The 25977-nt window shown below is 60.2% G+C and overlaps 7 protein-coding genes across 7 annotated transcripts; all 7 read right to left on the bottom strand.

The window, feature by feature from the left end:
* Window positions 1–226: 226 nt before the first annotated feature.
* Window positions 227–3355, bottom strand: LBRM_28_1470 (conserved hypothetical protein; the record flags this gene model as incomplete). Its single annotated transcript, XM_001566128.2, has 1 exon — window positions 227–3355. One exon carries the CDS (start codon window positions 3353–3355, stop codon window positions 227–229), a length of 3129 nt encoding a protein of 1042 aa, XP_001566178.2.
* A 961-nt stretch (window positions 3356–4316) lies between these two features.
* Window positions 4317–7313, bottom strand: LBRM_28_1460 (conserved hypothetical protein; the record flags this gene model as incomplete). The annotated part of the gene is made up of 1 exon (XM_001566127.1): window positions 4317–7313. The coding sequence occupies one exon, from the start codon at window positions 7311–7313 to the stop codon at window positions 4317–4319; it is 2997 nt and encodes a 998-aa protein (XP_001566177.1).
* A 1239-nt stretch (window positions 7314–8552) lies between these two features.
* LBRM_28_1450 (conserved hypothetical protein) lies at window positions 8553–11423 on the bottom strand (the record flags this gene model as incomplete). The annotated part of the gene is made up of 1 exon (XM_001566126.1): window positions 8553–11423. The coding sequence occupies one exon, from the start codon at window positions 11421–11423 to the stop codon at window positions 8553–8555; it is 2871 nt and encodes a 956-aa protein (XP_001566176.1).
* A 2760-nt stretch (window positions 11424–14183) lies between these two features.
* On the bottom strand, window positions 14184–14990 carry LBRM_28_1440 (conserved hypothetical protein; the record flags this gene model as incomplete). The annotated part of the gene is made up of 1 exon (XM_001566125.2): window positions 14184–14990. The coding sequence occupies one exon, from the start codon at window positions 14988–14990 to the stop codon at window positions 14184–14186; it is 807 nt and encodes a 268-aa protein (XP_001566175.2).
* A 3039-nt stretch (window positions 14991–18029) lies between these two features.
* On the bottom strand, window positions 18030–19010 carry LBRM_28_1430 (conserved hypothetical protein; the record flags this gene model as incomplete). The annotated part of the gene is made up of 1 exon (XM_001566124.1): window positions 18030–19010. The coding sequence occupies one exon, from the start codon at window positions 19008–19010 to the stop codon at window positions 18030–18032; it is 981 nt and encodes a 326-aa protein (XP_001566174.1).
* A 1055-nt stretch (window positions 19011–20065) lies between these two features.
* Window positions 20066–21535, bottom strand: LBRM_28_1420 (putative prenyltransferase; the record flags this gene model as incomplete). Its single annotated transcript, XM_001566123.1, has 1 exon — window positions 20066–21535. The coding sequence occupies one exon, from the start codon at window positions 21533–21535 to the stop codon at window positions 20066–20068; it is 1470 nt and encodes a 489-aa protein (XP_001566173.1).
* Window positions 21536–22563: 1028 nt separating this feature from the next.
* Window positions 22564–25257, bottom strand: LBRM_28_1410 (putative ATP-dependent RNA helicase; the record flags this gene model as incomplete). The annotated part of the gene is made up of 1 exon (XM_001566122.1): window positions 22564–25257. One exon carries the CDS (start codon window positions 25255–25257, stop codon window positions 22564–22566), a length of 2694 nt encoding a protein of 897 aa, XP_001566172.1.
* Window positions 25258–25977: the final 720 nt, after the last annotated feature.

Genomic DNA, 25977 nt, shown 5'->3' with positions numbered 1-25977 from the left:
TGTCCTGCCGAGCGGCGCGGCACGGCATCAAGCACAAGAGGAAGGACGCAGCAACGAGGCCACAGCGTTCACATGTAGATGCAGCAGGGAGGGGGGAAGGGGCGAGAGAGCGGCGGCGGGGTGGGTAATGAGCGCAGGGGAAAAGCTGGCGCGGCTCTCTCTGTCAACCCCCCCTGCGACTCACTCAGCTTGAATCACACGCGAATCACGTATAGATGGCAGCGTGTCACGGTGCACGTGGGGGCAGTCCTATCGGCGGCAGCGGCGGCGGCGCTGTGTAGACGGCACGTGTGTTTTGGCTACGGTACAACGGACTGGGTCGTTGTGACAGGCTCGCTGACATGATCAGCGGCGACACCGACGACGGCTGCTGCTGCTGCTGCTGCTGTTGCTGGCGGGTGCGATGCTGCTGAAGGTGTTGCGAGGCGGCATAGGCGTTGTTGCGGGCGTGGTGTAGCAACCAGTTGTTCAGCACGATATCATCCCACATAACGAGGGAGATAAGGCACATGTACACGTATACGGTCCAGTGATCGTGGCCGCTGATGAGGAGGCGGCGCAGGTAGTACACCTGCCAGGCCCAGTTGACGGCGCAACAGAGGGCGTACACGACGAGTGCCACAAACGACAGCACCCGCGCCACGCTCGCAGAGACGCCGAGAAAGCGGGAGGCTAAGAGCACATTCACACAGTACGCGAAGGACGAGAAGGCCGCGTAGACGACGACGCAGCGGCAGACATTTTCGTGCTGGTAGTTGTTCATGATGCTGAAGTAGTTGAAGAGCACGACGCAGGCGTGATGCACCCACGTTGACCACCGCATGCGCCGCACAATCACCATTGATATGAAATCGGGAATCGCGTAGATGCAGCCGAGGTTGCGCAGTATGTTGCTCTCCCACTCATCAAAGACGATGATCTTGACCAGGTGTACGCACGCGAAGGGCGTGATGGAGATGAGAATGCCCGCCTTGATAAGGTTTCCAATGATGTAGAACTTCTTATCCTGCGACGCGATGCGGCGGAAGGAGTCGGAGAACCGCTCGAGGAAGTAATATATCATGTAGTAGGAGGAGAAGATCATGTAGCTGCCAATCAGGAAGAGGCCAAGGTGATCGCGGGTGTCGAGAACGTGCTGCTGGAGGAAGTACACGACAATGATGTTGAGGGCCGCTGTCAGCGCCGACACGATGATGGCCGGCTCAAGGCTGAGGCTGATGTCAGATACGTAGGCGCGCACGAAGGAGGTGGAGCTATAGGACGGTAGGCTGGAGAGAGCGCTAAGGCTACTGGCAATGCCGCTACCGAGCGCGCTACCAGCTCCGCTGCCTCCGCTGATGGTGGTACCGCCGTGAGTTTGGTGGCGCAGGACTGCCGCACCTTCGTGGAGGGTGGCAGCCCCTTGCCCCGTTGCGTCTCGGTGCTGTCCTCTGCTTGCCTCACCGAGAGTCGCGGGATCGTACGATGATGCGGCAGGTGGGGAGTTGTGCTGCCGCAGGGAAAAGCTGGATGCTGCGACCGTTGCTGTTGCTGCTCCGCAGGCCACGCGAGTGCTGTCATTATGAACATTAACAACGTTCCTGCCCATGCAAGGAGTCCGGTGAAGCGCGTTTTCCCTAAACCTGGGCCTTGCCGCGCCAGCTGAGGCAAGAGCAGCGTCGTCAGAAGGCTCCACTGCATATGAAGAGCGGCGGTCCCCCAGAGGACACGCCTCGGGCTCTTTCGGCCCTCTTTTACGGGCGTCAATCACCGCTGCTGCGTCAGCCGCGGGTGACACGGCAGAGGGGCTTCTCAGCGGACCGCATGGGGCCTGTTTATCATCAATCGACAGGGGTGGAAAGCATGAGTCAAGCAGGGCATCTACGCCACCGTCACTTCTTCGCTTCTCAGCCGCTGCCGCAGGCCCCAAAAGTCTGCTGCCGCCTTTACCGTCGCTGCCACCCGCGCTCGCGCTGCTGCACCCGCTGCTCACACGATTGGGCGCGTGGCCTGTGCAGCACGTCGGCGCGAAGCTCGACGATGCCGCCCCCACCGCGGCTTGTGGTGGCACTTCATGCAAAGACGGCGGCGGCGGTGGATACAATGGGGTAGGCACTGCAGCCGTCGACTGCTTGCGCAGATAGTACGCTTTGATAAGCTGGAGAAGCTCACCGTCAAACTCATCCATTAACGGCGGCATATATGAGCCATCCTCCGTCCCTGAGGCTGGCGGTGGCGCTGCTGCCGCGGACCAGCGCCGTAGAGACGTCGGCGGCGCTTGGACATCGACGGGGACGATGGAAGTAGACTTCTTTGCCACTCCTTGGCTCACCTCTGCGTCTCCATCATCGCGGGCGCCGTGCTCGCCACCGCCTTTGCCGTTGCCACTGTCACCACTGCAGTCTTGCCGTCGTCCGGACGAAGGTGACGACGAACACACATCGACGTTCACACCTTCCCCACAGGCTTTACGTTGATCAGATCGCGTCGCCGTTGCTTCGGCAGACGCGCATGCTGGTCCGGTGATGCCGTTGTGCTGACCCCCGTTGGTATCGCGGCCCTGCCAGCTGCCTACGATTGGCGCTGCGGCACCGTGTCCCTCAAAACCCACGCTCGCCTCGGCGTTGTCGGCGTCGTGTGGGTGCGCGATGATCTCCATCAGGTGGCGCGACGGCGCACCGGCGACACGGTGATCACCTGCCCCACTACAGATCGCATCATCAGCAACGCCCCGCTTGTTTGCTGACCCTTCCTCTTCTTGACAGTCGAGTTCATTGACTGAGGTGCCGCTACGACGAGGTTTTCTGGATGCCGACGAGGGCGACGATGCCGAGGACGACGGTGTACGCGTTGATGACAATGCGTCGACGACTCTTCGCCCAGCCGGTGGGCCCGCCGATACTGTAGCCTGTGCTGCGGAGCGGAAAAGATCGGCGGTGGCGTTGCTCCAGACGATGTCGGTCACAGGGCTCTGGTACAGGAGCGCCGAGGTGCCGCAGTACAGGTCCAGCTCATCCACCACGATATCCTCCTCGTTTTCTTCGACATCCGCCTCTTCGGAGGCGTGCCTCTCAAGTGGCGAGCCGTCGCCGCCAGCGCTGCTGCCGGTGCTGCCGCTGTGGCGCGTATACGGCGGCTCTGACGGCCTGGCGATGCGACTGCTGTTACTACATTTCTGTTTCTCTTCGCCTCTCCGTACACGCGGAGTCGCCCTCACTTTGTGCGCTGCTGCCACCTTTATCGGTCCGCCCGCCTCCATAGGAACGACGGAAGTGATGACGGTGGCCATTGGCGGTGCGGCAGCTGCCCTTGGCGGAGATGATGATGATGAAGCGGTGCTACAGTCCGCCGTGGTGGGGGGCGTTGCGGGCCGCATAGCGATGGAGGGGAGAGGGGGGACGCGACGTCGGATGGGCCCAGTCGTGCACGCGGGTTGCGATCACAGCGACAAGATCTGCCTTCGCTCGTTCGCTTCCTCTACGCTGGTTTGCTTCCTCTTCACTCGCAGGAGGAGATGCCGGCGTACACGTTGATGCGCGGGGCTCTGAATCGAAGTGAGTGTCGAGAGTTCTTTCATTCTTCGCTTTTTCGTGTGTTGCGTTGGAGTGCGAAGTTCCTCCAAAGATGGCGGCGTGTGTGTGTGCGTGTGTGTCTCGACAGTTGGTGGGGAGGGGAGGGGGAAGGTAGGAAGGAAGGGATGGAGGAACGGGAGGAGAGAGAGAGAGCGGATGTGGAAGTGCAGACGCACTCGTGAGTTCTGTCTGTTCTGCGAGTGAAGGAGGGTGTGCGAGGGGAGGGGGTGCGGAAAGGGGGATGTCGTACGGCGGACTTACAGTGGTACCTTCACCACCCACTCACCCCCCTGAAAGGAGGCCGGCGAAGGAGAGAGAGAGAGAGGGCTGCGATGCAATCGCGCAAACATGCCACGTGAGAGAAGAGGTGCCCCGCTCGTGGACACACTCACTGTCCCTCTTTTCCCCCTTCTCTCGTCCTGTGTTGCATCGTTGAATCCGCTCATCCGCGGTCTCTCCCTTCCCTCCCTCCCTCCCTCCCATTCTGAAAGAAGGGCCCGCAGCTTGTGCCACGTCTCGTGAGCGCTGCGTTTCTGTAGTACCGCCGTCGCCTCCACTGCGGTTACCTCGACTGACTGCTGAAAACAACACTTCTTTTCTTGACCCCTTTTCCTATTCCCTTCCACAGAGGAGCTCCCCCACTCCACCCGACCTCGCCATCAGGGGCCCATCGCGTGGCGTGCGAGGCAGCCGTAAGACACACACACACACACACACACACACGCACCCTTTTTGATGTACGCAAGTGTCACTGGTGTCTCCTGCTCATGCGCATGACAGCATGGGCGTTTTCACCGGGGCGTTGTGGGATGACACAGTCATGGCACCCAGCCAGCGCTTCCCGTTCCGGCCCAGCAGGAAGGCGAGGATGTTGACGACGCCGTTGCCTTCTGCATATATACACCGACCGCGACCCGCCGCCGCCGCTGCTGCTCTCCCGGTGGTCATGTAGCGGGCCTTGGATGGACACACGGCCGCGTAGTAGCGTTCCTCGTCGTCGTCGATGGGCACAACGCGCTGGGCATTTTGTGCGTCCCTGGGGAAGATCGACACCAGCTCGCCATCACTGCCCTGTCCGAGCGGGTTTGCCAGCTCCATGCGTGTGGCGCCGCGCCAGACACCGATCCACTGGCGTACGGCAGCATAGCCAATCAAGAGGGCGGAGATGGCACTGCAGTGCAGCACCCACACGCCGAGCGTCGAGGCACGCGTTGGCCAGAGGTAGTAGCGGAAGAGAAAGAGACTGCGGTGCGCGTAGCTGACAAGCCTGAACGGCTTGTGCTCGGCGGCGGTGAACGCGGCTACTGAGTTGAGGTAGTCCATCGTAATCTTGTCTAGGACGGCGTACTGGCGGCACGGTAGCCCGTGCAGCAGGACTTCCATCGCTGTGTTTACCCAGGCGAAGCTCAAGACAGGCGCCGCGGCAGCCAACACGGACGGCGCCACTGACTGTGAGTTTGCGCTGCTCCACGTGGTCATCGACATTGCCCCCATCGCAGCAGCCGTAGGCGTTGATGACGTGGACGATTTAGAGCGGCGCATCGCTGTGGCCATCGCCTCGGTGGTCTGAAAGGCAAAGAAGGCGTCATGGTACCACGGCATGCGGTCAGGACAGCGCAGCAGCACCGTCGTTTGCTGAATTCCCCACACCATTACCAGCAGCTCAAACAGCGCAAAGCACGTCAACGAGAGCACGAACAGGAGGTGGTTCGAGCGTCCGATCGGGGTGTCCAGTAGACTCGAGTGGCTGTCGTAGCCCCGCACGATGACGTCGCGCTCACGACAGTAGAAGGCGCGCAGCGGTATTTGCATGTGGCGCTCCTGGAAGAAGAAGCGTGGATGCAGCCAGCGGTACTGCCGCGACGCGAGGATGCGCCAGATCGGAGACGTGCGCAGCGTGCCCTCCTCCGACGCACGCATTATCGACCGGCCGGCGAGCAGCTTGCACAGCACCGCGCATGCCACAGAGATGAGCAGGAGCAGCGTGAGCACCCAACGCACGAGGCTGTTCGACTGCGCCATGTACGCCTGCTCGGCAGCCACGAAGGCTGGAGTGGCGGCGACGTTGTCATCCTGGAGCTGGTCCAGCGGGCTCGACCGGAACGTGAGGAGGCGGACGAGAGAAAGACCAAAATAGTGGATAAGGGGCTGCCGCTCTGTACCGACGGCGGCGTCACGGCCGGAGAGGGAGAAGAGCGGCACCAGCTGCAGGCTGTTCCACGCCCACACCTGAATGACTGGGAGGGTGAGCCAGATGAACAAGTTTATCGGGTCGCGCAAGCGGAAGCGCCACGTGCCGCGCACCGCCTCTGCAATGCTCCTCGGAATGCCGATGCGCTTGATCATGGAGGGCGGCGGCCCGCTGCGGCTGCTCTGCGTCGGACGGGGCACCATCATGGACCACAGAACGTTCTTGAAGAAGAGTGCCCCAAACGGCAAGTAGCTCGCAGTGGGTGGCAGCACCGTCATCACAAGGAGGCTGAGAGCCAGGTACACAGGGCCGGCGATGGCCATCATGGCGAAGGTGGTGTTCGTGCGGATCATGCGTAGTGTGCCGGCGGCGCGGCAGTCCCGCACGCACACGTACCGACCGCTGCTGGCGCTGTTTCTGTTGGTTTCTGCGGACACCGCCAGCAGCGCTGCTTTCGCCGAGTCCGCCAACTCACTGAGGTTGTGGTCAGAGAGTGCGTTATCGGAGGTGGACGTAGTCGTGGTAGCTGTCAGACTCGACACGGGGTACGAGTTCAGCACATAGACAGCCTCGAGATGATTGCGGACGCGGGCGTGCTGCAGTGCCGTCCAGCCGTCGCTGTCTGCGATGTGACGGTTGGCGCCGCGGCTGAGCAGCAGCTCCATCACCTCAGAGAAGCCCTCGCGCGCGGCCCACACCAGCGGTGTGCGGCCATGACTGTCCTGCGTATCCACGTCATAGCTCCAATGGTCTAACAGGTACTGACACGTCGCAGGAGAGTTGCGGTAGGCGGCCCAGTGCATGAGCGTGTGCCCCTCCACATCGCGCTGCAGGGGGTTCAGCAGGTAGTACAGCTTCTTCGTGCGCGGGTTCACACACGTGGCGGCGTGCGCCTGCTGCTCCGCGGACGGCTTGTAGAACACGAGACCGTGATCGCTGGTCTGCAGGAGATGGCCTTCGCGCGCCGCGTCCTCGGTGAGCATGAGCAGCAGCGCAAGGTGGCCGCTCTGCACGGCCGTGAAGGCGGCGTCGAAGCCCTGCCGATCGCAGTGACTCGGGTCGGCACCGTGGTCAAGAAGGTAACGAACGACGTCGGTGTGCCCGCCGGTGATGGCCCACTGGAGTGCCGTGTGGCCGAGCGCGTTGACGGCCTCCAGCGGCGCGTCGTGGTCTACGAGGAACCGAACAATCGGCAGGTGTCCCTTGAAGGCGGCCCACATGAGGGCGGAGGCGCTGTTGCCCTCGTACATCGCCCGCCGTGTGGGGATGTCGACGGTACCCTGAGACCACATCAATATGGCGGCCTGCAGGTTGCCGAAGGCGCAGGCCTCCTCAAAGCACGATGGGAACTGGCGCCGACGCACGGCTTCGTGCTCTCGAAAGAGCCGCTCCTCTGCTGTGCAGCCTCGTCGCTGCTCCGCCGCCGCTGATAAGTTACTGTGGCCCACCATATGATAAGGGAAGTCATCGGCGAGGTTGTGGAAGTTCCAGTACTCCTTGTGCGGGGTGCCAGGCAGGTACTCATCAAGCCCGATATCCTGGCTGAACATGTGCTCGATCTGCTCCAGCATGGTGTCGCCGAAAATGTGGTTGTTATTCTCTACCTTTCGTAGTTGTACTCGGCTGAGAGTCTCACCTCCCTCCCGAGTGGCAGTCTCAGCCAGTGTTCGCCGCTGCCGCTGCTGCTGCTTCTCTCTTCCTCGTTCGCCTTCAACACAGAGAGGTGTATATATATATGTGTGTGTGTGTGTATGAACACTGGTAAGGTGTGCGGGCTTGTGGTAGTGGAGGGGGGGGGCGTAGGATGATGCGCGCGCGCACCTTCCGAGCGAGCGAGCAACGGAAATGCCCAGGCAGCGAAAGGTGCAGGAAAGGGGGGTGAGAGGGGGAGGGAGAGGGAGGGAGAGAGGCAAAGTCACAGGGGAAGGCACAGGTGAGAGGTATGATGGACACGTAGAGCGAGCCAACCTCCGAAACAACCAAGCAGCCACATTGAAAGAGAGGGATGTGCGTTGGGTGGATGCGCTAGCGAGACGTGGCGCGTTGACGCGAGAGGGGGTGGGTCGGGGGGGGGGGTGCGTAGAGTGTGAGTGTGTCTTGCGTGCTCTCTCCCCCTCTCCCTGGCTCTCACTTCCGACGCAGGTGCTGTGACATACGAGCTGAAGTGTTGTACACCCACAAAATGCATATTTGCTCGGTCCTTTATTGATCTACTCGAGTTCTGCAGTGTGTGCTGCTCCTCGCCGGGGAGGGCGTGCGCGTGTGCGTGTGTGTGCCAGAGAGAGAGTGGGAAGGGAAAGCGTCGTGGGAGGGCTGAGGGACACGCAGGACGAAGACAGCGGCCTGCGGTGGTGAAGGGGGAGAAGAGAGGGGCTGTGTGGGTAGGGCGATAGGGTGGTTGAGGCTGGAAGAGACGTACCAGCTATGCCCCCCCCCGCCCTCTCCCACTCTCTTGTTGGCCACATCACAGCCCTCTTCCTCTGCACGATACGCGCGCCCCTCCTCTCGCTCTCATACACGCACGCACACACGCGCAGGCCCGCAGACGTCCAGGGGGACATACACACACAAAAAAGCTCAGCTCGTTCTGCTTTGAAGATGATCCACATGGTAAGAGGGAACGGGGGGGGGGAGAGAGAGAGAGGAAAGACGCGCGTGCGTATGTGCGGGAATGACCAGCAGCGTGGCATGGCTGCCAGGAGGAGACACCCGAAACACACAGCAACGAGTGTTCTCTGCTTGCCGAGCGACTCCCCTTGTCCTTCTGGCTGCCGCCTCTCCTCTCACAGCTGCAACTGCGTCACTGCCGCCTATCCTTCCGCCTCCTCGTCGGTCTCTGTGCTCGCAGCACCAGCCCACTGCTGCACCCCATTCGGGTCGCGAAGTCGCGTCGCGTATCGACCAGGATTGGCGCGCAGGTGCGCTGCCAGGCTCTCCAGCGCACGCCGAGTGCAATCCGCCCCCTCTTCCTCGTAACGCTTCAGTCGAGCCGCCGAGGTGAGCAGACCGGCGTACCCCGTAGTGTTACTGTCCGAGGTGGCGGCCCACGAGGAGACTGCCAGCGGTCTCACGTACCCACGCGCTTGCCGAGCATCGAGCGGCACCTTTTCCAGTGGCTCGCTGCTTATAAGTATGCGACTCTTGCCGCTCTCTGCCGGGGATGTGAAGCATGACGCGATACGCGCGAGTGACCGCAACTGCCACAGTGTCCACAGGAGAGCAGCGACCGCTGTCGCCGGGGCGTTGCGCAGCACACACAGCCCCCATAGCGTTAAGAGCAGCGCCCGGACACACCAGAAGGTCGTAGCGCGCAGGACGGCGGGTGGGACGAGCCAGTTAAGCAGGATTCCGCTTCCAACGCAGATGAGCAGAAGAGCGCCACCGCCCAGAGCGAAGAGGGCGCTGAACGTGGAAGAGGAGGGGGCGTCGTTGGCGTCTCCACTGCCCTCGGTACCGTCCCACCCATGCCCACCGCCAGCTGCGGACTCTGACAGGTACACCACTATGGAGTGGATGTTCCTCACGACATCCAGCAGGCCGTCCATCACCGCCGTTGACCCACCCAACAGAAGCGCCATGGTAATCATAGCCAGATGGAATGAGGTGCCCTGCAGGCGGCGGATCACATACCAGAGAAGCAGGAGCAGCAGCAGCAGAATGCCGCTGAGGCCTGTCACAAGGTGGTGCACGAGCAGGTTCTGTGCGACGCGTCGCTCGAGCTGCCACACTACCCAGGCCACGAATAGCAGCTGCAGCCACACCGTGTCGAGGCTGCACATTTCCTCCAATAACACAGGGAGGTTATCAGCTGCTGCGAGTGACTGAGCCGCAATGCCGGCCCCCACCACCTCCACGTCGAGCGAGGACGGTGGCAGGGCGGCAAGTGCGAGACACATTGGTGTGCTGGCCTGCAGAGACGCCTCCCACTGCACGAAAAATCTCACCCGGTCTTCCTCCGCTTCCTCTATGAGCTGCGTGTGCGTGTGCAGTGTGCGGCTGCCAAGCATCTGCTGAAGCGCGATGGGGAGAAGCGACTCGCCAAAGCTCTGGTGCGGCCCTAACTCCTCCCGCACCCGAGCCACAAATCCCCGCGCTGCTGTGACAGCAGCCGACCTCGAGACCCCGTCATTGGCGGAAATCGACCCCTCTGCTGCATCGCCGGCGCGGCTCGTGCCCGAGAGTAAGCGGCCGGCAAGGTGGGCCGCATTTCTCACCACGGACAGCATCCACAGGCGTGGCCTCAACAACGGCAGCGGGTCTGGGCGTGCGCGATGCGGCCGCCTTCTCGAGAATGCCGCCTCACCGGCCGCTGCCGCAGCTTGCTGGGCTTCTCGCGCTCGTGCCATCGCATCCTCCTGGAGCAGCAGCGAGGCTGCGTGGACGGCGGGTAGCGAACACACAAACGACGTGGCTGCCGATTGCAGGGACGAATTGGAGGCGGGGGAGGACGGCGGCAGCGGCGTGTCCGGTACGAGCTGCGCAACTGGCGGAAAGGACACCACGCGCAGGAGCGACAGCGAGCCGTGGGTCAACATCGCCATGCGGGAGAGCATCAAGCGAGGGGGCAGCATAGCGCTCTCTCTCGAGCCACTGCTGTCACCCCCATCACCCGCTGGTGCTGGTGCTGCCGTTGGTGTGGCACCGCGCCATAGTCCTATGTGGATGCGCACCACCACTCGCCGGCGCATGAAAAGCTGCACCCACGCCGTGACACTGCGCCAGGCGAATACGCGCAGATTCGCAATTACCTCCGTAGCGGCGCACTGGGCGTAATGGCCGAGTCCAGACATCTCCACGACATGTGCGGCAGCGCTGGTGATGAGCTGCACGGCGGCGCACGCTGAGTCCATAAGCGAAGCCAATGACGATGCGTCGCCTCTACTCTTGCCCGCGTGGGCGTTACTGCCGCGTGCTCCACTTCGGGCGGCGGCAGTGCTGCGGTACCCGCCTAAGGAGGTGGAGCCAGCCGCCATGCGTCCTTCGTCCGAGTAAAGAGCGTTGTAGTTGTGTATGCGCCTCGCTGTTGCAGCGTCGGCCCGCAGCAGCCCTTGCGCGCCACCGCCGGCATCGTTGGCGAGCCGCGCTCCATCAGCCGTGGTGGCGGCGGCAGCAGCGGTGCTGAGGTTCATGAAGTAGTTGGGAAATATGCTCTGCAGTGGCGCTTGGTGCGCCGGTGTGCGTGGGCCAATGTGCCAGGTAAAGATGCGCGTCGCCGCCTCTGCCGACGAGGCTCGCCGCAGGAGGTCATCTCTGCGGTCGCCGCTCAGTTGCTTGCTGATGCGCGGGAGCACGCAGTCGCCAGACAGCAGCAGCGAGGAGGACAAGGCCCGCTTGGCGTACAGCTCCTGGCACGTCGGCGGGCCGGTTGCGCGTGTTCTCCCTGCGGTGTGGTGCAGCAGCGCTGAGGCAGCTCCATTGCTCTGCGCGCGCATGCTCGACGCGCCGCTGTCACCGACGCTGCTGTCGGTGTTGTGCGCCGTCACAGTAATGTTGTCACTCGCGTGTCCGTGGTCGATGCCTTCATCGCCCGCTGATGGCGAAGTGCGAGCTGCACGGCACGCCAGCAGGCAAAGAAGGATGCAGGCGAGAATCCACGACCTCGTTCTGGCCGCCAAGGACCACCACAGCATGACAGATGATGGCGCAGATACACGGGTAGTTCGCTGCGCTCGAGGTACCATGTTGCTGCGACAAAGAAGTAGACGCAGGGGAGGGTGATGGTGGTGGTGGTGGCGGCGCGGATGCTCATGGGCGGTAAGGAGTTTCAGTGCAGCAGCAACGGTCGAGCAAAGGCGCGCACAGGGGCATAGTAGACGCTGAGAGGGAGGAGAAGCGGGTCGCAGGGAGGGCGCAGACGTTTAAGGGGGAGGGGGGGGGGTAAAGAAGCGACGAATAAGAGAGGCGCAAGCGGAGGCGCTCTGAAGTGGATGCGAGCGCGCCACTCGTATCGAGAAGTGTCCAGCGGTCTCGCCCGCTCTCTGTGCGCCTGAAAGTCCTCTTCTCGTCGAGGAGGGAGGGAGGGGGGTGGTCGATAGCGCTTCGCGCACGTCTGCGTGCCTCTCGAGAGGGTGCACGATGCAGAGAACAAACTAAACCCGCTCCAGCCAGGACTAAAGCCGTACAAACAGCGTCGCTGTGACTCTCCGTCTCCTCCCCCTCGCCACTGCTGCTGTGGTTACGGGAGGAGGGGAGGGAGGGAGGAGGGGTTGTGCGTGTGTGGATTGAGGAGTTCTGTTGGAGGTTGTAGGTAGGCGGGTGAGTGGAGTGGCAGGGCAGGGGGAGGGGCGGCGGCTGTAGGGTTGCATGGCATTGTTGCTGTCGCTGCTCCGCAGCATACTGCGAGGGCGAAGAGGAGATGAGCGTAAGGCAACACGCGCATGCTCTCGTCCCTGTGCGTGCGTGTGTGCCGCTCTCTTTTGCCTTGTTGGTGCATGGATGCGTTTTCTCTTTTTCTTGAGCGGAGGGGTGCGCTGATGACAACGAGGCTGAGGTGAGCGACGAGAGGAGGCGAGATGGGTAATGGCGTGGGGCTCTTGATGAAGGTGAACAAGAGAGAGAGAGTAGACGACATAGCGTGAAAGGTGCGGCGTGTACATCCTGTTGGCGGCGGTGAGGAGAAACAGGGTGTTCAGCTACAGCGTAATCAGCCACATCCACATCTCTGTAGAGTATAACAATCGTTCAGGAAAAGCACCACCACCACCACAGCAGCGAGCACGAGCGGCGGCGTGTGTGTGTGTGTGTGTGGCAGTCAATCACAAAAGGAGCAACAGTCACATGGTCTGAGCTACGGGCATCAAGCGATGCGCAGGCAGAGAGAGAGAGACCGACGTGCACTATCGACTCCCTCCCTCCCTCCCTCCGTCTCTCTCACACACCTACGCACGCTCCCACAAATCTCTCGTCCTTGTCCGCTTCTCCCTTGTGCCGCTTTGGCTTCGGTTCGGTGAAGTTGAGCAAATGAAGCGAAACAGAGACGACTATGGGCTAGGGAGGACGTGGTGGGGTAGTGCGAGGGTGCCGCCGCACTCCCCACCCCTTCCCCCTTTTTTCCGCCTCATCTTACACCAGCCCACGCTGCCCGGGGGGCAGGGCAGGGAGGGAGGGAGGGAGGGAGGAAGAGGGGGGGGGCGGCTCAGCCATGCCTGCGGTGTGACGGTGTCTTCTGCCCCTGCCTCAGCGCCGCTGTCCGTCGCGGTGAGGCACGCGTTTACGAGTTGCACCCAAAAGTAAAAATGATGCGCACCACCTCGGGCTTCGCCTCGGCATGTTGTGCAACGGACACGCGCAGACGTCGTTAGACGACCCCTTCCTGCTCGGCCACCGCGGCGGCGGCGGCGGCGCAACAACGACGGTCATGCAGCACTGCACGCAGCGGGACGGGTGAGTAACAACGTAGGGAAGTCGCTCAGCGTCCCGGCGTGCACTAGCAGACAAGTTTTGCTTGAGCGCAATACGTAGCGGCGCAGACGTTGCCGCGCCATGGGTAAACCACGAGGTGGGTGCGGCTGCTGCCGTGGAGGCGGCCGGCGAAGGCGACGGTGACACGCCAGTTTTCTCAGCTACACAGCACTCGTCCTCTTAGTAGTAGTGGTAAGAGTCGCTGTCAAGGACAAGGCCTATCGCTTTATTCCAGTGGAGCTGGCGAAGACGTGGCGCCAGCGAACGTCGTTGTCGACGCCGCTAAGGTAACGCCGCCTGGCGCTCCGGTGATAGTAGCGGCAGAACGAGCAGACATGAGCGGCACGGTCGCACGAGCGTCTTGAGCGTGTCACGGGTGTAGTCGCTCATCACATGGTCCGGCGACAGCAATGTGCCGTCCATATCGGTGATGACATAGCGAAACGGAGGTGGCATTGCGCTACCCACCCAAGAAGAATGATGAGAGGAGGAGACAGTGATCGTGACTTGAGTCAGCTATCCCCTGTCTGTCACTGAGTGGAGGAGGTTGTGCCTGCACAGTTTAGGTAAACGTACGCGCTTCGATTCGTTTGGCAGAGGGGAGGGGGGGGTTTCGAGAACCACCAACACAACGTTCAACTGGAATCGATGTCTCCGGAAGGGGGGTTGCGAGAGGTACGCGGAGGGAGAAAGAGAAAAACGAATCACAACGAGAGAGAGAGGAGAGAGCAGCAATAAGCAAGTGAAAATTTGATGGGATTTTTTACTCCTAGGGGGGCCCCTCCCCTCCCCTTCCCTCCCCCCACACATGCTTGTTTTGCGGCGGAACTCTATGGGTGACCTTGTACGTGGCAAATGCACGAACGTGCAAGTGGGCGAGGACCGCGGTGCTTCGGATACATGCACTCTGGTGAGAAAAGCCGCGAGATACGGCAACCAGCAGCAGTACAGGGGTGCAGGATGCTGTGCGGATTGTTTCGGTGCACCTCACCACCAGCGCCACCCCCCCCCCCTCATTCGGCTTGGGAAAAAGGGAGGGTCTATTCCAAGTGGAATATCTCGCGCAGTTTGCGGGCGACGGCGTCCTCGGCATTTGTCTGAATTACCTCCAGGTTGGGGCATCGCTGCCGAAGCTTTGGGTTGCAGTTGCCCATGATGAAGCTGCGACCCGCGCTACTCAACATCGTGGCATCATTGAGGTTATCACCGAACGCAACTGTGGCCTTAAGGCGCTGCTCTGGCGTCACTGTCGACCTCGTCTCATGTGGTAAGGGCGCCATCTGCTCGTAGAGACGCTCCAGAGCCCATGCCTTGGTCACATCTTTGGCGGTAATATCGAGGTTGTAGGAGGCTGAGAAGGTCACTGTCAAATCGCTGCCGTAGCGCTGCTGAAGCGTCTGCTCGAGCTTCTCCAGTAGGGAGAGATCCCAGCTCGAGAAGAAGACTTTGTGGACATGCTTAAGGCACCCGCTGAGGGCTGAAGGGGAGCCGACCAGTGTGTCCGTGTCGATGCCGCTCTTATCGACACTGTCGGGGATGAACTCTAGCACCTGATACCGATATCCCGATTCCTTGTGGAACTCCAGCATCTCTTCCCAGTTCCTGCGGTAGAACCAGTGGTCTCCTTGGATGATGCCGGTGTTGATGCGCGTCTCGCTGGCTGGAAGCAGGTGATAAATCTCACGGACGACGACCGGGTCGAGGGCGTGCTCGAGCACTAGCTCGCCCGTCTCGGCGTTGTGTACGACCGCACCGTTAGAAGTGATGATGTAGATGGGGGTGCGTGCCCCCGTTGTGGTCGGTACCGGGTGCAGCTGCTGGCGACGCTCCCGAAAAAAACGCTGCATGTTCTGGTTGACGATGGCCACGTCAGCATAGACGCGGCCAGTAGCGAAGATGAAGGCTACATTTCGATCTTGCGTAAGTCGGCGTAGCGTTTCTGCTGTGTACTCGCTGAGTGTGTGGTGCGGCGAGAGAATGGTACCGTCCATGTCAGAGGCAACAAAGCGAAACGGCACGCTGCTTGCAACGGCAGCGCCACCCATCGCTGGTGCAGAGGAGGTGGTTCTAAGCCTGAGAGTGTTGAGCATGTGGCACAGAGAACCTGAGAGATGGTGGGGGGGGGGTCTGTGCTTGTAGGCTGGAGAGTGAGCGCGGGCAAAGAGAGAGAGAGAAAGAAAGATGTCGTAGAGGAGAGCGCATGCTTTTCTGTAGCCTCTGTAGCACACCGATGCAGTTTAATAGCGGCAGTACAGTTGCCGTCCGACACCAGCGCGCACGCACCCATGCAGCACCAGCAGAGAGAAACTCCGTCCAGCACTTCTCGCAGTACGCCTCCGCCCCCTCCTCCCTTCCCACCTTTCTCGGTCTTCGGCAAGTGGCTACAGCAGGACGGTCTTCACCAGCATCTTTTGCCACGTTGACCTTCACTCTTGGCACGACCATCTGCACGTGCGCCTCCTTTCCGAGTGTGTGTGTGGGGGGGGGGGGGGGGGAGGGTGTAGGAAGCCAACCTATTGCAGCGCCTCTCCTGCGCGTTTTCCACGACGCAGCCGGCGCCGGTCATCACGAGCATCTGCCCGTCATTCTCGCCATCGCCAAAGCTAATGCACGCCTTCAGCGACTCCTTCCCGCTGCGTGGGTTGCCAGGAAAGATGCACCCCTTTAGTTCCTGCGGCAGTGCCATTCCCTTGCTCACGCCAATGGTTATCGCCTCCATGCAGTTCAGTCGCAGCTTTCCTCGTGCTTTGACGTGCTATGACAGTTTGCCGTCACTCGATGATAGGTCGATGAGGGAAGGGGAGGGGGTGACTGAGCCAAGGCGCGATAAGCCTGCCTACAGCATCAGGCGCTTTTTCTTTTGCAATGACATGGCCAAGCGCTCGTGAGCTGGGGCTGCAGCTGAGCCTCTTTGCTATTGTGTTTCCCTTCAGAATGGCGTAGATGCGACCCTGTACTTAGAAACGACGCCAACCCTCATCCGCCCCGCTCACCCTTCTCCATTAGGAGGATGACACGAGTGAGGAAAGGGACGTGGAAAGGATTGGGGGGGGGAGGAAGAAGACAAGGTTGACGATGACATACAACGTATGCCATGTATATCACCACTGCTCTTGTCTAGTTTGAATGGCCAGCAGAAGGGATGCAACAGAGAAAGTGGAGGGAAAATAATGAGACATCGCGGCCACGAAAGGAGCGGAGGAGACGAGAGAGAGGAACACCCATCAACTATCGGACACACCCACACCCACGCATACACACAGGAGGTCCCCGCAGTTCGATGGGGGAATCACTGGAGACACAACCCCAGAATGAGTAAGAGCAAAAGTGTCCGGGGTAAAGCGGCTCGCAGCCAGTACGAGATGAGAGAAAACGAGGAAGCGAGAAGGAACGGTGTGTCTGTATACGCAGGACTGCGAAAGCGCAAGAGAAAGAAGAATAAAAGAAAGTGGCTGAGTTGGTGAGGGCGCAGAGATGATATACATGAATTGTCTCTTCACCACTGCACCTCTCTTAACCATCGTCGTCTGCCACCAGAAGGACTGTGCGTGTCTGACGGAGTGGGGTGGGGGGGGGGTGGGGAGGCGTGTAGCACAGAAAGCAACACAGGTCATTTCGTAGCCAGCAGAAATCGAAGGGAGACAATACTGTCGGAAGAAAATGTACCTGCGCGAAGCCTTCCCATGGGAGACAGTAAAAGAGAGAGGTCACCGAAACGACCTACATGTGAAAGTAGTAGCAGTTTACATGAGCACAAGGCGAACAAGGGTTGGGTGATGTGTGTGTGTGTGTGTGTGTATGTAGGGAAGGGGGGAGGGAGGCACGAGGGTTGTAGAAGCCCCCCCAAATAAAGATGCGTTAAAACAATGAATCCGGTGTGCACACGACGAAGATGCCTGCATCGGCGGACCACGCATCGTCTCCATCCACTCTGCGTTGTGAGCACCTTCTACCTCATGTTGCTCTCCTCCTGTGTCTGCTTCCTTTCACACGAGGTGAACGAGGACCTGCGTGTCGAAGGTCTCCGGAGCCGTCCACCGCCCCCCGCGCCTGCGGCGGAGCCTTCGACGGAGCGACAGGGTTTTGTCGCAGACGCTGTAGAGGGGCCATCTCGTAGTTTGCCAGCATCATATCCGCACCCCTGGCGATCGAGGACACGTTGCAGCAGCTGCGTGGCCAAGAGGCTCTGCTGACTGTCAGTGCCACCGTACTAGCCGAATCCTACCTCGCCGTGGCGTTCTCGCGCACACCGCACCGCTTGAGAGCGGCCCGCACAACGTCGCTCCACTTACAAAACCCGTGACACGCATGCACACACACCCAGACGAGAAAAAACATTGGGTACGGCACCCAACATTCAGCCAGCGGCGGTGCCTGACTCAGTGTTGCAGATGACGCACGAGTCGAGGCGCCAGTGTTGCTGCGGCCATTGATTGTTGGCGTGAAGTCCAATGCAACGGTCCTGTTTGTAGGTTGCTTCCCACAGCAGATCTCCCTATATCTCCGATGTGTGCAGCGCGAGCTCCTCCGTCCCTGTCGGCAGGGTGCTCGAGCCCGCCTTCAGGCGCCGCCGCCACGTCGCTGAGGATGGGCCGCTGAGACTCCTTCTCCTCAACCTCCTCACTCCTCGTCTGTCTGTGCAGCGTTGACGTGGCTCGCCTTGCTGTTCTGGCCTCCGCTTGACTTGCCTACAGCGCGCCTCTGTGAGGTGCCTCGGTGTGAGAGCTGTGCCGTCCACGAACTTGAGGAGGTCACCATCGCGGGCAGCAGTGAGCTGACCGCCTCTCTCGACGAAAAAGTGGCTGTGCTGCACGGATGCCACGCCTAGATTTGCCAGCGGAACAGGGGAGGGCAAAACGCTGAGCCGCGGTAGCGACGAGGGCTTTCTACTCATCTGCCTCACCGAGCAGCATCGGCGGTACGCATGCCTTCAAGCTCCTGTGCAGCTCTTCGTCGATGCGCGTCTTCACCCTGTCACTTATTTCAGTGCCGTCAGTGTTCACCACACGCAGGTGAGGCTGTCGCTGGACGAGGCGCACGAGACGCCAGCCGGTGCGGTCGCTGAGCTTGTTGAACGACACATCTATTGTGTGTAGGGCCGCACCAACGCCGTGGTCTTCCACGCCAAAGATGAGCGCGTCCAGTAGCGCATTCACACCCGTCATGAAGCCAGACTTGCTCCTCAGCCCTGCGTTGGAGAGGTCGATATACTCGAGCCCGGTGCAGTAGGGCAACAACACCGTGAGCGCCTGGCACGCCTTGGCCGGGACGTACGTGTCTCGCAGGACGAGCATGCGTAGCTCATCTGCTGCACCTTGGCCAGCCTCACTGGGAAGCTGGCGCAGAAGACAGTCGAGTGGACACCGCATACCAAGGCTGGAACAGCGGGACGTATAGAGGGTGCGTAGGCTGTAGCGGTCCGCCAGTGACTCACCGACACCGGAGGGAGACGGGGCATCGCTGAAAAAAAGTCGATTTGGCTCCATGCAGAGTGCCGGCGGGGGCTCGGCCTCAACACTGCTGCCAGCCTGCGGCTCCAATTTTGGGGGCTCCACAGGTGGCACATCATCGCATACGATTAGTCGCGCAGGTTTTCCTTGTGTCGCACTGGAGGGGTGCTGCTGTCCGCTGCCGTCGCGACCAAAGGCTGACTTTCGTATGGGTGGCAGGAGCGCGGTGTGAAAGAACCAGGCTCTGTCGTCAATGTATCGGGGCGACGTGGCCGCAGATGACGCCGAGGTAACGCGAACGCTAACGGAAGGGAAATCTGACGCGGACTTGATGGACGAAGCGTGCCTCTTGTGTGATGTTGTGGGTGCTGGTAGCGACCCCGCCCGCTCAGAGAACAGCTGCCGGTGCTCAGTCATGACCCATTGGGAGCTGCTGCTAGGAGAAATATATGTATATAGCGTGGGCGTAGAGAACCAGGATGCAACTAGCGCACACACACTTACACAGGAAGGGTCAAGACGGGGCAGCGATGTTGTGAGCTGATTGGTTACGTCCAAGGACGGTGCTCTCCAACTCTAGCGAGCCTTGAGGGAGGGAAAGAAGGAGGATGAATGCGAGAGAAGGAAGTGTAGAACGAGTCGTCGTGGAACACCGTGTGCTTCATACGTGACGAAAAGGCACGTTGGCGATGCGTGAACGGATGGATATCGTATCCCTCACGAGTGCTGCGCTCTGCGGGGTTGCCCATCCTACGCAGGGAGGGGCACGAAATCGGAGAAGGGTGCGCTGGAACACTCAAGGTGAAGGCGAGGAAATGGAGAGAGAGGGAAGGTTGCACACACGCACGTCCATCGCTTTCTACAGGTAGTCGATGCAGAAAACTGGCGCCGACACGCTGTGACAAGTTATGAGCCTTCATGGTTGCTTTGAGCTGAGTAGCTGGTAAACAATATCTCTGTAACGCGCTAACACCTCTGCGTTCATCTCTCTCATCACCCGCCACCCTCTCTACCAGAACCTGCTCATCACTGCGGCCAGACTGTGCATCTCTAGGCCTCTTCACAGGGATGCACGGCCGACGCTTCGCATTGCAAGACAACGTCACCCAACCCATCATAACATGTACAACGCCATCGCAGATAACTACGGCGAGTTGAGCAAGCGGAAGAAAACGAGATAAAGCATGTCTGTGATACTCACTTCTGATGAGGAGTCGATAACGTATTGCCACGTCCTTCTCTTCTTCCCGTATTGCACCGCAAAAGGGAGGGGCTCGTGTGCACAGTCAAGGGGAGGCATCCGCGTAGTGGTATGCTTAGTGCTGGATGTGTGTGCGTGGATGGGTGGGTGGGGAGGAGGTGATGAGGCGGAGAGTAATGGTGGCTCTCCGCACCCCCTTTTCGCTGCCTCTCTTGTTCCTGATGCAGTGTAGTACGTGTGGGGCTCAACTGTCCCATTCCCCACCGCCTGCCTACAGAGTGACTTGGGAGAACATGTTGTAGTGGTCCATGAACGTGTACGACGACGTCGACCACGCCGTCACGGTCTCCTCGCTCACGCCGCAGAAGAGGAGGATGGCTGAAAGGTTCTGCGAAAAGTATTCGCGCCGCATCCACGCTGGGATTGGCGGTGCCTCAGTGGCGCCGGCAGCTTTGGCGCTCTCAGCCTGCACAAAGGCCGGATGCATAAAGCGGTCCGCCCATGTGAAGCTGCCCTTTGTGTAGCTCGCCTCGCGCGTCTCCTGGTCGAGGAACAGAAAGCGCGACAGTATCGAGCTCTTCGGGGCGCTGTCGGTGTTTCTGTCCAGCTCCGCCTCATGTTCAGAGGCAAAAGCCCAGCAGAGGTTGCCCAGGCACATCGCCAGAAAGACGTACATGCCGAGCCGCACGTTGCGCGTGAAGCCCTGCGCGCAGGACCAGCTGTCGTATATGTTGACGTCGTCTACAATCGAATGCAGGCGATACATACACAAAATGATTCCAATGTAGTACGGCAGGGACTGTGACGCCAGAAAGCCACTGATGAGCATGCCCCCTCCGATGGGCGCCACCATGGCACTCAGAATGTACTTGCGATCCCCGATCCAGATGGCAGTGCTCTTGATACCGCACTTGAGGTCGTCACGGCGGTCCTGGTAGGCGTAGATAGTATCGTACAAGATGGTCCAAATCACTGCGGCGCAATAGATGGGCACACACACGGCCATGTCGACTCGTCCCAGCACTGCTGCATAGCCAACAAAGATGCCCCAGTTAAAACAGAGGCCTAAGAACAACTGCGGGGCGTGGGTGATGCGTTTCATTAAGGGGTACAGGATCCATAAGGGCGTGACGGCCACGGAGGCTAGCAGGGCTGCCGGCGAGAGGTTGAGCGCAATCACGCCGGCCGCAATGAGGTGCGAAAGGAGGATTGCCGAGGCCTCTGTCATGGATACAGCGCCACAGGCTAGCGGGCGCTGCGCGGTGCGCTCGACCATGCGATCAAACTTGCGGTCCCACATGTCATTCACAATGCACCCTACGCTACGCATGAGGTAGGCGCCGACCAAGAACTGAACGGCCAGGTGAAACGGAATGAATGGGGCACAGAGCACCACTGGGTCTGCGCCTTCCCACACAAGCGCGCGTGTTACGGCCAGAGAGGAGCCCCAGTAGCAAGGGATGAGAAGGAGCTGCCAGCCAACCGGTCGGTCAAAGCGAACAAGGTTACCGTAGAGCTGCAGCTTACGCACGACAAACTGGAAGTGCTTTGGGAGCTTCTCCACTTTGACGGTGTTGTCGTCAAGCCTCCAGCTGCGCTCTTCCTTTGCTGAGATCGTCCCCGAGCGGGACGCGGCTGGGTCGGCAAGGACGGCGTCAGGAAAGTGTGCCGTGGCAGCGCTGATCGAAGCCTTGGTCCACGAGCGGGTCACCTTGGGGTACAATGGCGTCCGTCGAAACATATTAAACGTGAGAAGAGGAGAAGATCTGGGGGCGAGCTGGAGGCGACGCGCGCTGTACGGAAGCGTGTGTAGGGAGGGGGGAGGGGAGGGGAGAGGCGCGACCGCCCAGAGGGTGTGGTGAACGCAAAGATGACGGGGCGGGGAAGGGGTAACCTCCGCGGTGTCCGAGCGTAGATGACGGCGACAGAGGGGGCACTACGGAGAGAGCACAACACTACGTTGACTTGGGGAGACGCAGCTGAGAGGGAGGGGAGGATGGGCACCTCCAGCAGTTGATTGCGGCATCGCACATGTCGCCTCCCCCCTTTTCGGTTTCTTTTCCTTGTGTCTCCCTCCTATGAGGGTCACGCAGGGACGGGGAGGCAAAGCAACATGCGAGCGAGCAGCTGGACATGAAGTGAGTTGGCAGCAAAAGGCACGATAGAATTCTCTGCTTTTCCAACTCGTTCCATCACTGCACGTTTTGGGATGAGTTTCTCTCGAGAAGGTGGGCAGGAGAGCATATCATACTTGCACAGCGCCTGTGTGGCGTGCATTTTTAGTTGTGCTTGACGGGGTGAGGTACACGTCTGTGGTCGCGTTGGGAGCCACGCCATGCAAGCACGAGTCGTGCATCCTTTCGAACCCAAACAACAACATATGGGAAGGTGCAAAGCGGTCAGTGACGCGGTAGAAGTTTGAGAGGAAGCGCGCGGAGGGGGAGGGGAGGGCAAACTTTGCTGGCACACCCGCACATGCAAAGGTATCCACAGTTAACTTACGGTGGTTAAACGTGAAATAGAAAATAACAGCAACCGCGGGCACAAACACACCAAACAGAGGCTTGCCATCCACGCGTGAGGCCTCGGGCCCCACCCACTTTCTGCCTTTTTCATCTCCCCCTTTTTCGCTGTTGAGCGTCAGCCACCAAAATAGTCACGCGATATCATCTGTGCTGCGCAGCGGTGCTGGGCAAGGGGTGGCCGACAGTTGGGATGGGGGAGAGGTTTGTATCGCGTGGTGTCGCTTGTTGATATGGGTAGGTCGTTTCAACGCTTCTTCTTCGACCGCTTCGAAGGTAGCGTAGAGACGACCTCGTCGAGGTCCTCATCATTATCGTTGTCGTCACTGCTATCAATGCCATGATAGGTGGGCTTTCCACGTGTGCGTTTGCGAGCCGCACTAGGACCGCCAAAGAAATCATCTTCTGCATCCCCGCTGCCGTCGTCGCTGTAAAGCTCGCCACGGGCCGCCTTGAGAAGACGGCTGAGGGAGCCGGTGCTCTCGGCTTCGCTGCCGTTCACGTCCTCGTCATCGTATTCGCCACTACCATGACCCGCCTCGTCGTCCGAGTTGGCCGGGCGAGGCCCGCCGTTGGCTGTCTTGACGCCGCTCTCGTCAATGGTTGACTTGCGCGATACGCGGCCTTGCCTTTGCAGGCGCCGTAGCCGCCGCATCTTCTTGGCACGTTCGAGGTCGCCCACCTTGCTGGCTTGCACGCGTGTCTGCAGCTCTGTCATGAAGTTGGTGTCTTCAGCATCGTCGTCGCTGCTATCACCGTCAACGAGGTCTTCCTTACGGTGCCGCATAACTGCACCCCTGAGTAAATTAGTCACGGTGGTGACACCTTCCTCGTCCGCCTCATCGTCACTGAGTGACGAGTGTGTAGCATTGTCTTTCGCCTTTCTCCCGTGGTCATTCTTTGTGGGGTCACCCTCTTCATCTGACTCGCTGTCATCATCGCGGAAGATGATGCGCTGATTGAGCCGCAAGTCGCGCACGCGAATATCGGCATTCTCAATGAGCCTTCGACGCTTGTTCTTGGAGAGGCCTGCGAGTCGCTCCTCCACTGTCAAGTGCAATGGGTTCGGTTCCGCTACGACAGTGCCAGCCTTGACGGAGGCGGATGCGTCACTACGGGAGAGGCCAGCGGGTGCCTTCTTCTTCACAAGGAAGTCGTCGTCGTCACTGCCTGCGTCACCCGAATGGCCGTCGCTCTCCTTCGAGCCATCGCCGTGCAAGGCACCCTTCTTGTGGGCGAACCGCTGCTTCTGCTCCATGACGCGGTACATGTCTGTCGCTTGTAGGTGCTTCTCTTTCCGCGTCAGGGTGCTGCCGGCTTTGTCACCGCCGCCAGCACCGCGCTGCGTGATGAAGTTGACGACGTCCCATGGCAAATTCTTGGCACTGCGTTGCAGGTTCTGCAGCTCCGACATGTCGGGCACAACGAGCAATCCCAGCGACTTCGCAAACGCCTCCACGTCCAGGGAGGCAACCTCGAAGACGTTCTTGTTGGAGGCGAAGTAGACGGAGCGCAGGTACGCGATGAACGCCTTCTGAGCCTCGTACTTCAGACCTTGTACCACCAGAGCAACGAATATCTCCTGCGACGAGGTGAGGTAGGCAGGCTTGATGGTGATTTCGCGCAGCGGGACGTGCTTGTGGTGCAGGTAGCTCAACATCGGTGCTTCGCGCGGGGTGAGGAAGAGCAGGCTCACACCACGCGCCCCAGCCCGCGCTGTGCGACCGGCGCGATGGATGTAGGTCTGTGCGCTCTCCGGGCAGTCGTACTGCACAACCCAGTGCACGAGTGGAAAATCGAGCCCACGCGAGGCGACGTCGGTGCAGAAGAGCACAGCTGACTTGCAGCGACAAAAGGTCAGGAAAACTTCCTCTCGACGGAACTGCTTCATCTTGCTGGTAAGACACATAGAGGGGATGCGCATCTTCTTCAGGATCTTCGAGAACGCAAGGTGCATGAACTTTACCTGGTTGCAGGTGCTCACAAAGACGACGATCTTGTCGTTCGGGTGGCGCTTCAGGAACATTAGCAGTGCATCCAACTTCCTGTGAAGCTCAACAACGACAAAATTCTGACACAGCGTCATCGGCGTCGGGGCGGCCGTGATGGCCTGCGTGGAGACGTAACGTGGGTTCTTGAGCGACATCTGAGCAAGCATCTGCACATCAGTCGTCTGGGTAGCGGAGAAGAGAAGCGACTGCCGCTGTGGGGGCAAGTACTTGAGGATGCTTGTGATGGCCTCACGGAATCCCATGTCGAGCAGCCGATCTGCCTCGTCCATGCAAAAGAGCTGCATGTTGTCAAGGACGAGCTCCGCATCGTCCTGGAGGTGGTGAAGAACACGGCCGGGGGTGCCGACAATGATGCTGATGGCATGCAGCCGCTTCCGCTCCTCCCGCACGTCACGACCGCCGGTGAGGAGCGCTGCGGAGAGGACGTGCTTGTAGCCCACGAGCTGCATCACCTTGAAGATCTGAAGCGCCAGTTCGCGTGTAGGACTCAAAAGTAGTGCCCCAACACCCATGTCTGATGACCAGTGCTCGCGATAGAGCCGCTCAAGAACCGGGATCACAAAGCAGAGGGTCTTGCCGGAGCCTGTCTTGGCCGCACCGAGGACGTCGAAGCCGGCGAGGGCCAAGTGAAGCGCGCCTTTCTGAATGGGCGTGAGCGCTGTGTAATGGCCGCGTTCCAGTCCCATTTGGGTGCGCTGTGAGATGGGCAGCTCCGTGAACTTCGAGTACTGGTGCTCCGTCGACGTGTTGGCCTCACTGGACTCGGCGATGTCCTCCATGACCCGACGCATGTTGGCGCAGCGCAGCTGGAGCTGGTCAATCTCTTCGCGGCTCTCTTTGGAGCGCTCCTGGCGCTCCTGCCAGCGCTGCTGCTTTGCTCGCACCTTGGAGCGGCGCTTGTCCTCGGCATCGTCAAGCGTCACGCGCATTCTCTTCCTTTTCAGCCAGTGAAGCTTTTTTTCTTTCGGTTCGAAATGTTTTCCCAACGAGGTGGAGAGCTGAGGCGCCGCGGCGAGGGGTGGTGCGCCACCACCGAGTACAAAAGATACCACAGATGAGCACAAACGCAACGGGAGGGGGTGACGATGAGGGAGTGGGCATGAATCGATGGAGGGGAGGGGTGGTGATGGTGGTGGGGAGAGAGGCAGGAGAGCGGAGAAGTCAAGATCAGCGGAGAGGCGTGTGCAACGCTTTTCGTAGGAGTACTTTGAAAAGGGAAGTCTCTACCCCCCACAAGCGACATCGAGATCCGAGTGCTGAGCCGCACATTGCCATTTTCGTTGATCGTCACGAAGCCATGGCCTCCCCCACAACACCGTGGGGTGGATGGGAGGTGCTACATGATCCACCCCAATCGGGCGTGGCAGTCACTTGGGCATATCCGCCTGTGTGTACAACGACGCGTGTACACCACGTCTTCTTCCCACCCCCTTTTGTCCCTTCCAATTCGTCGCGCCGCCTGCTGGACTCTCGCTGTGAAACTCAAGCGCAACACGAGCACGTCAACAGCAGGGAAACAGCGGAAAGCAAAACAAAACAAAGAGAGACCGCGGGCGGCAGAGAAGCACCAAGTGGAAAAATGGATGTGGCCCTTCGTGATTCTACCCGCAGGGGCATTCACCAGTCGGGCGACCCTACTCTACATCATC

This window comes from Leishmania braziliensis, chromosome 28 (genome assembly GCF_000002845.2).
Source record: "Leishmania braziliensis MHOM/BR/75/M2904 complete genome, chromosome 28".
In the NCBI taxonomy this organism is placed as follows: Eukaryota; Euglenozoa; class Kinetoplastea; order Trypanosomatida; family Trypanosomatidae; genus Leishmania; species Leishmania braziliensis.
This window is presented reverse-complemented; position numbering and strand designations above follow the sequence as displayed.